This window comes from Uranotaenia lowii, chromosome 2, assembly GCF_029784155.1.
Source record: "Uranotaenia lowii strain MFRU-FL chromosome 2, ASM2978415v1, whole genome shotgun sequence".
In the NCBI taxonomy this organism is placed as follows: Eukaryota; Metazoa; Arthropoda; class Insecta; order Diptera; family Culicidae; genus Uranotaenia; species Uranotaenia lowii.
The window spans coordinates 248,592,441-248,602,261 of record NC_073692.1 but is presented as its reverse complement, the minus strand read 5'-3'; the positions used below and the strand labels follow the sequence as shown (position 1 = coordinate 248,602,261).

General features: G+C 39.9%; 1 protein-coding gene across 1 annotated transcript; it reads left to right on the top strand.

Moving 5' to 3' along the window:
* The first annotated feature begins 4,643 nt into the window (after nt 1–4,643).
* LOC129742487 (uncharacterized) lies at nt 4,644–8,047 on the top strand. The gene is made up of 3 exons (XM_055734389.1): nt 4,644–7,489; nt 7,553–7,654; nt 7,921–8,047. The coding sequence occupies exons 1-3, from the start codon at nt 4,644–4,646 to the stop codon at nt 8,045–8,047; spliced, it is 3,075 nt and encodes a 1,024-aa protein (XP_055590364.1).
* The last annotated feature ends 1,774 nt before the right edge of the window (nt 8,048–9,821 follow it).

The window sequence follows — 9,821 nt, the reverse complement described above, 5'->3', positions numbered from 1 at the left end:
TAGTGTCCAAGAAAGCTAGATCCCCGAGCAGACTTTGATGCCAAAACCGATAGCATACTGTAACCAAAATCAGCTATCAATGCCAAAATGATAGCACTATTTGGTGTTATATTTTTCCCGATGGCAAAATTAGGTTTCATTAAAGTATCGATATGTCGAAATTAGATAGCAAATCACCACAAAAATAAGTATTGATAGCATAATGATAGCACCGTTGGGTATTGATTTGTAAGGAGAGCTAAATGAGGTATCATTGAGGTTTCAGTTATTTTCGAAGTGCAGAAAAATGAGATCAAAATGATAGCATGATTTGGTATGATATTTTTTGTTGAAAAAAAAACATTTTTTTCAAGGTGTTAAAATTTAAACTGAACTAAAACCAAACAACGAACTCAATCTTTACCAGCAAAGTGCGCGCGTTTATTATTTTGTAATGGAAGCAACGATAGCAAAATTAGCCATCTTTAAGGTATCATTATTTATCAGAATATTGAGATCACTACGATAGGTCACTACGGTGGTATTTAGTTTTATAATAAAAAATTAGAAGTATTTTGAAATTTCAACCGTAGGTACTGAAATAGAACAAAATGTTCGGTCGTAACTACTTAGCAGTTCCCACGTTACTCAGTATTGATTTTTCTGTCATAGCTTAACTAGGTATCACCAAGGTAGCATTATCTTATAGAGTTGTTTTTGACATTTCTTACGCACATTAACTGGCGTATACGTACGAGAACGGAAAAATTAACCTCCAAAAATTTCAGTGCAAAAATCGGGCAGCCGGCCGACGAACACGGTCGTTTTTGAGGTTTATGTTGCAAAATTAGAAGTGTTAGTGAAATGCCCTGAATTATGACACGAATATGTACTACTCGCTGCAAATAGGACTGAATACTGTTCGTTTTTTTTTCGACAAATTTATAAATTAACTTTGAAAAAATTATACCCAAAGAAAAATCCTTATAATTGAATTCTATGCAATACCAAAGGGATGAAAACGCGGTGTAAAAAGAGACAAAGATGATAAAATATGTTGTCTGATAAAATACGGTGAGAACGCAAAATACTTAACTCGTGGTATTTAATTGTGAAATATTATCAACATTCATATTTTTTGTTATTTTTTTTCCATGAATTAGATAACAAGTACATAAACTTTACGTTGCACATAAGGATTATTTGCTCTACCAAGTTTAACAGATTAGTTCCATTAATTTTTTAGAGTTTCAATGTTTTGAAAAATTAAATTTAAATGGTTTTAAATAAAACAAAACATTTAAAATAAAACTGCAACACTTTATTGTTAAATTAAATGTTTTCAACGTTTTTTTTCTATGATTAAAATAAGTAATTTTTATATAAAAAGTGTATTTTCAATCATTCAAATCTCTACTAGTTCCACCGATTTCTCCGCTAATTTCAAATGGAAATGGTTCCGCATATCATAAAAAATAATCACAAAAAAGGGGGTGTTGCGAAAATGTGCACTTTTCGATGGACGAGCCTTCCAAAATTGCCAATAAAATACACTAAATGCTTTCTATAAGGCTTCAACAACTTCTACACCTACCATAATGTATGAGACAATTGTAGATCGTGGTTTTTTACAACTTTGTTTCAAAGACAGCGAACCATTTTATGCAACCTACAACGTGTCAGGTTCAAAAAACTGTTTTTTTTTTTCAAGAGATTTTTTTTACTTTGTCTGTAACTCCTGAGGGTGATTTTATTTATTTATAGGCCACTCAAAATCAATTTTTGATTTCCCACATTTTTCCCGACTTTTTCCCGCATGGCCTCACGAAATTCTCGATTTTATAAAACAGAAAACCAGACCAAATTCCGAATATTTATTTTTGAAACTATATAAATGAAAATCGATAAAGCTATCTTTTAGTGGTAAATGATCTTTCAATGTTTTTTTTCAGTAAGTTTAAACTATTAACCCTTCATTTCATGATTTTTTATATTTCCTTAAAAATTATTTTTTACAGCTGGAAATGATGAGTAGGGTCAAGTGGGGTAATTATGAACACGAGGTAATTCCGAACAAGTGCTATATGCGCTGCTGTGGGGAATGAATTAACACAAAAAGTTCCAAAAGTGGTAGTTTAACATCCAATTGATAGATATGAGCTGTTTCCGATCTGTTTTTAAACCCTCATGATATCATTTCCGATGTTTTCAAAAACCATTACCCCGTGAAACGGAAATCGTTTTCGACAATGTTCAATGTTTTGAATATCTGATCTTAGGAAATCCAGCTGGAATGATGTTATCACCTATTTTACATCCAGTTTAAGATGATTTATCTTGATTTTGAAATTTTTTTGAAAAGTTTTATTCGCACTGGTGCACAGATGAGTGTTCATATTTACCCCATAGTTTTCGTCCTATGGGGTAATTATGAACACATATTCTTATTCATTTCCTGCAATTTCTTTGCCTTTTCGATGGTCAAATGTTTTATTCATCAACTTAGGGGACCATTCACTTATTACCCAAGCATTTCCAGACCCCTTCACCTCCCCTTGTAAGAAATTTCTTACAATACTACTCCCCCTCCCCTTCTTCTGTATGATCTTAACACATAAAGGAAGAAATCTTAGCCGGGAAACATCAACACTCGGCATTCTATATCACAGAATCCACTCGACCAAATTCAATAATTTTGATATTAAAATTAGGTCCGCATTTTGTTAAATGTAAGGTTTTGAATTTTTGGTAAATTGATTTTTTTTTTCTAAAAATGAGATTCGGGTATAGAAAAAAAGCTATGCTAGTTCTTTTCAGTCTTTGAAAAAAACTTTTGAACACAATTTTATCAAAACTGAAAATAAAATTTCAAAAGGAAAAAAGTGAATAAAACAGAAATTAAAAAAAAGCTCAATCCGTAATCACATTTAAACAAGTCTTAATTTATTTAAAAAATTAGTGATAAGAACTTGCTTTTTATTGATAAAAAAAAGGCAGTCAAATGTTTTCTTAAATTAAGTGGGTGGTGCGTAAGGATAGTTTAACCGGTAATACCAAAACCGAAAACCTGTATCCCAGCAATAGTTCTCTAATACCGGATACAGGTTTTACGTCCTTCCAAAACCAGTTTATTTTGTATTGATAAATAACAAGGTTATAAACTAAACTTGAAGAAATGTTTGATTTTACTCAAAATAAAATTCACCAAGTGTTTACAAAAGGTTGGCTGCTCGAGCTTTTATTCATAACCGCGTGAAATTTAGCACTATTATGAACTTTAAATCTCTGTGGTCAATGATCGGTACTGTACCGATCAGGAAATAGCATCTAAGTTTTTGTTTGTAATATGTGTCTAGTTTTATGTTCACTTGACACTTTAATCCATTTGCTCGCAAACACCACTTTCTGTACACGTACCCTAGCATTATTATGTACTCTCTCGCAACATAAGAACTTTCGCCGAGAGAGACTCACACAATAGAAAGTAAGCCATTTTAGTTGTTAGAATAGATTAGAACGTTAAACGAATCGCACGGATTTTTACTTCTACTATTAATAAATCAACAATCTAAGTCCAATCAAGCGACTTCAATATACAAGTTCCGAAAATCAAAGTGCAGTGGCAATACAATCGATCGCGACTACCTACAGTTTGGTGCTTTCTCGCAAACAGATCCGAATAGCGCAAACAAAATTTTCCCCCGAACGGGTGATCAGCTGTTGGTGCGAAGTGAAGACGACTTACCTGGAGTTTCTGCTGCTGGTGGATGCCGTCGCCTTAGAGACGGGAAGAAAACCCCGAATTCCGAACCCCCCCATCGGCCGAGCCCGAACATTTGGTCCTTCGAGCCGGATTCGAGGACATCATCTCATCAGGAACCAGCAGAGGAATCAGCATTCGCCATCTTCCGAGCGCAGTAGCAGCTGTGGTTTGTAGTCAATCCACGATAAGGTAGGCCATTTTGTGATACAATTCACTTTGGATATCGAATTCTGGCCAATCAATCACTGCGCCAATAAATAATTGCACTACTTTTGCAATTGAAATACAAGCAATTAAAAATAACTTTGGTGTAAATAGTTCACATTGGAATCAAAACAAACGACAAGTTACACCGTATTACAAACATTTTGCAACACAGTACAGCGCAAAAGTTTTGCAACAAGTAAAAATTAAATATCTTTTTTTTACGAAATTGCATTTTGTGACTAAAAGTCAGTTCTACGGCGAATCGCAAGTGCATCAAGGGTGGTGCATTCTACAGTGTCGTTCAAAAACACATCGACACTTACAAATTTGAAAGTTTTTTGGAAAAATTGGAATTCTTTTCCAGTGGTCACTGAGACACTGAAACATTGCTGAGACGCGTTGGGGAAAGTTGCTAGACTACAGTATCGTGCAAAAGTATAGCGACACTTCAAAAATCGGATTTAAAAAAAAAAATCTAATCGCTTTCGGAGTTCATTTTGAGGCGATTGTAACATTACTGGGTGGCATTAATACAAGTTGCTGATAACAGTACCGGTCAAACCAATAGCAACTCATACGAAATAAAAATAAATTGAAAATATTTATTTATAAAAAAAATCATCCGAAAGTCAATCATTGGTGGCATTTACGGTCGTTTTGGTGTTTTTGAGTGTGATTTGAGTGGTGTTGAGTGATGGCTAGCAAGGCGGAGAAAAAACTAGCAGCGGACCTTCTGACGAGACGACGAGCGTGTGCCGAACGAGATGTGGTGGAGAAGTTCGTAGCGGATTTCACCTATGAACGAGATTGTTGCCAGGTTGCGGTACGTTTGGAGGCGCTCAACAAGTGCAACGAGTTGTTCCTAAACGTGCAGAACGACATCGAAATGGGCGATAGCGAAGAACGGTTTGAAACACACCTAGAATTCCGTGCTGATTTTGAGGATCGATTCTGCAGGGCGAAGGGTTTTTTGCTGTCCAAACTGGAGAGTAGGGAGCATCCGTTGAGTTCGACGATCATCCACGCATCGGCTTCTCATAGCATGTCTTCCAGCTTTCATCATCGTCTGCCAAAAATCGATTTGCCGAAGTTTAGTGGAGATGAATCGCGTTGGATCTCGTTCCGTGACAATTTTCTCTCGATGATCCACTGCAACGAGGACATTCCAATCGTCAACAAGCTGCAGTACCTATTACAGTCACTGGAAGGAGAGGCCAAGAAACCATTCGAATCTGTGGACGTTCAAGCCGATAATTATTCATCGACATGGGACGCTTTGAAAAAGCGGTATGACAACAAGCGTTTCCTTAGGAAAGAGCTTTTCCGTGGCCTGTACAACCTTCCACCTCTTCAGCATGAGTCCGCACAAGACCTCAACACACTGGTTGACGATTTTCAGCGACACGTTAAGGCACTGGGGAAATTGGGTGAACCTATCGAGCATTGGGACACTCCACTCAGCTTTATCCTGACGAATAAGTTAGATTCGGCGACAATTCGTGCATGGGAGCAAGATACTCGACAGAAGGATGAGGTGAAATACGACGAGCTCATCGAGTTTCTTATCCACCAGGTCCGGATGTTGAAATCCGTGGACAGCGATCTCCAGCATCGTTCCTCAGTGCCCACCGTTTCCAAGGTGGCCGGACAAATCCCGAAGAAACCAGTTCCCATCCGATCTGTCGTGAACACAGCTACGTCCGAAACTCAATCCAGTACTTCGCCATGCCACTGTTGTTTGAGAACACATCCACTTCACCAATGTCCAGCATTTTCGAATCTGTCAAGCTCCCAACGGCGAGAGCTTGTGACACAGCACAGCCTTTGCTGGAATTGCTTCCGTACAAATCACCAGGCAAGATCCTGCAAATCCAAATTTATTTGCCGGATTTGCCAAGCGAAGCATCACACTATGTTGCACGACCAAGCAGCACCACCGAATGAGTTCTCACCCGAAAGATCACAGCTCCCACAAGTGAATCCAGGTCCGAGCGGTTCACTCAACCCACCAACGATAAATCTATCCGTGCATTCAAATTCGACGGTTCTATTGGAGACAGTTGCGCTGTTAGTTGTCGACCGATACGGCAGAAAGATTCCAGCACGAGCTCTTCTAGATTCCGCAGCAATGTCCAACTTTATCACCAGGAAGCTGGCGAACGAACTCGCCACCCAACAAACTCCCGTGGACATCGCAGTTGCCGGAATTGGAGAGTCAGTCAAACGCATCAGAAAAAGGTTAGCTGCCAAAATCGTATCCAGGAACAGCGATTTCTCCACCACACTCGATTTCCTCGTCATGAAGAAGCCAACCTCCCATCTTCCCACATCCCCGATCGATACAACTGCCTGGAAAATGCCACAGGTTCCATTGGCGGATCCTCAGTTCAACGTTCCAGCAACAATCGACATGATCATCGGTGGAGAATGTTACCACGAGTTTCACACAGGCGTACGCCACTCTCTTGGTGATAATTCTCCGTTTTTGGTGGACACCCTCTTTGGCTGGACAGTTTCTGGCAAAGTGGATTCCAGCTCCACCACCGCACCGCGAGCGTGCTTCCTCTCCACCGTTGATCAAACCCGAGAAACGATTCCTGGGGAGTTCCGGCCAATTGACACCACCGATGGGAGCCAAAGGATGGACGTTGAACCCTCCACCACTCAAATCCACGACGAAGGATACGTTGCCTGTCATTCCCGGCCCAATAATCCAAAAACCACCCTTGGAGATTTTCGCACGAAGACCACACACCAAAACTCCACCAAAGATACAAGCCACAAGATACCTGAAAACACCACCCAACCCAGAAATATGCACAACAGCGATCCTGTTGAGGACGAACCACACTGCTATCTGCCACATCACCCGGTGCTCAAGGAAGCCAGCAAAACCACCAATGTACGCGTGGTATTCAACGCATCCTATGAGCCCAATTCAGGGTACGCGCTCAACGATATGCTGCTCGTTGGTCCCGTCGCTCAACACTGCCTGCTGTCCAGTACTCCTCTAAGCGCATCCAAGGTCATCGATGAAGGAGAAGGCGCTGCCTGTGGATCCTGCTGCAACGTTGTCCCTTTGGCCAAGCAGCCCTCTGTTACCGTTATGGAGTACTGTGCACCTGTTCTGCAAACAGCACCGTTCCGGATACCCCAACGCTCAAAGTCGCCACCGCATCGTTGGAGAACTGTCGCTGCTAAACGTGCAACTGCTATCCAGATTGGTACAGACGGGCCCAGTTGGAGACTCATTCCGGGAGTGCACAATGCAGTCAGCGAATTCTCCAGAAACCTACAGCCGTCCGACTTACTTGCATGGTGTTACGATCCGTCGTTGCAAAAATACCGGCCCTGTTCTGTCCCCTTGCGACCACTAGATCGCCTTGCACAGCTTCATCCAGGTCGAAATGGAGTCGTTCCGGTTTTAGGACTAGAGACAGCCCAGCGAGATGGTTGTCAAAACCACCGACGACCAGAAAAGGCTACAAAGACCGGTAGAGCACGCCGAACGTGCTCAACGCGCCAATGGAGCGCTAAAAGGTGATTAGCGTTCCTATCATTTCATCCATATCGTTCGATCTACCGGGTCTTTGTTGCTTCCAGATCCTTAGACGTCTTTTCATTCCTCATCATCATCGAGATCCTTCTACAAAGACCGGCAGAGCACGCCGAATGTGACTCACTGCGCATGTCGAGCGCTAATAGGTGATTAGCGTTCCAAATTGTCACATTTTCTCGTTCGATCTACCGGTTCTTTGTCGATTGCAGATCATATCCTACCTATCCTACACTATCACTACATCGTCACCACGTATTCATCGTAGTTTACCAAGCTACAACGCAGAATCTTCTAAGACCGGTAGAGCACGCCGAACGTTGCTCAATGCGCTAACGGAGCGCTAATAGGTGATTAGCGTTCCTATCTTTTTTATCCTATCGTTCCATCTACCGGGTCTTTTTATCGATTCTAGTTCGCCAACTATTGAACATCGTCGCAGCATCTCATCGTATACCATCGAGAACGGCCTACAACAGCAGTATCAACAGCAGAGTCTTCAAAGATCGGTAGAGCACACCGAACGTTGCTCAACGCGCTAAAGGGGCGCTAACAGGTGATTAGCGTTCCTCTAACCTTACTCTACGCCGTTCGTTCTACCGGGTCTCTTTTGTCGTCCACAGATTCTGCACCAGTGCCTAAGTTGAGACGAAGCAGGTTCCTCGATGTGCGACGCATCGAGATGGTTGATGTCGGGTCCAATCGTGTCTCCCGGTCCAACCATGTACCCTGGTTCAACCATGTCGCATGGTCCAAACGACTGAGGAGCCCGCAATCCATTGGTCCGAAATTAGTTTGAAACGGCAGTTTCAAGGTGGCCGGAATGATCGGTACTGTACCGATCAGGAAATAGCATCTAAGTTTTTGTTTGTAATATGTGTCTAGTTTTATGTTCACTTGACACTTTAATCCATTTGCTCGCAAACACCACTTTCTGTACACGTACCCTAGCATTATTATGTACTCTCTCGCAACATAAGAACTTTCGCCGAGAGAGACTCACACAATAGAAAGTAAGCCATTTTAGTTGTTAGAATAGATTAGAACGTTAAACGAATCGCACGGATTTTTACTTCTACTATTAATAAATCAACAATCTAAGTCCAATCAAGCGACTTCAATATACAAGTTCCGAAAATCAAAGTGCAGTGGCAATACAATCGATCGCGACTACCTACAGTTTGGTGCTTTCTCGCAAACAGATCCGAATAGCGCAAACAAAATTTTCCCCCGAACGGGTGATCAGCTGTTGGTGCGAAGTGAAGACGACTTACCTGGAGTTTCTGCTGCTGGTGGATGCCGTCGCCTTAGAGACGGGAAGAAAACCCCGAATTCCGAACCCCCCCATCGGCCGAGCCCGAACAGTCAATAGTAAAATATATGAAAAACTTTAATAAATTTAATAGGTGAATAAGTCCACAAAGCAAAGATCAAAAAGATTAATTTTCCTGTATCTATCTATGATTGAACAACGTGCTGCTAATAAGAACATTAGAATTTCAACAAATAATAATTGTTTATGTGTTACATCAGGAAAACAAAGATCCTAAATCTATTTTCTTGCAGTCTTATTTTGATACTTAGATACTTTTTTCAATGTTAAATTGGTTCGAAGACATTTTTTTTAAAAATTGGTACAAAATGATTATTTTTGGTTTAAGATTTTCTCTTTCAGTTTGGTGAGGAAAACTTCTACAGTACTTCAATTTTTTTAAGAGAATACAGCTACTAATGTGAAATTTCGCAGAGGTGTTAAAAATGTATTAGTGTAAATATTTTTCAAAACAGTCGATCATAGAGAACTGACAAGCCTTGCGAAAAATGACTGTTCACTGATCCAAGATGATTTAAAAGGTTTTGTGTGAAACAGCCATCTTAAAAGATTTTCGAATTTTCTGTATATGTATAGGTTTCAATTTCATGATATCTGAATGAAAAGCCTAGCCCACGACATTTAGGTGAAGACTTAATGTTTGCTGCAAAAACATTTCAAACGGATGTAAAAAATATCGTAGCCTGTCTCGCCTCAAATTTCACTGGTATGAAGAGGTTCTATCAAATAAAAATGTTCTGCAACGACATAAAGTAAAAAAAAAACAAAGCAACCAAAATATAAAAGATGCAACAAAGAAATTTTACTCTCGAAACAAAAGTTAGAAAAAATCAATTAAAAAGAACACTAAATAGCTATTTTTTCTGTTGCTTTCCATCTTAGTTTTGATTACATTTGTTTTTTTTTACAAGTTTTATAAATTAATTGAATTGAGTTTTTATAAAACAACCCATTTTCTTGTAACTGCTAATTATTTTCATTAT

Coding starts and splice junctions, on each gene's coding strand:
- LOC129742487 (XM_055734389.1), top strand. CDS start 4,644: ATGGCTAGCAAGGCGGAGAAAAAACTAGCAGCGGACCTTCTGACGAGA. Junction 7,490..7,552: donor CGCCAATGGAGCGCTAAAAG/GTGATTAGCGTT, acceptor TGTTGCTTCCAG/ATCCTTAGACGTCTTTTCAT. Junction 7,655..7,920: donor CGCATGTCGAGCGCTAATAG/GTGATTAGCGTT, acceptor TATCGATTCTAG/TTCGCCAACTATTGAACATC.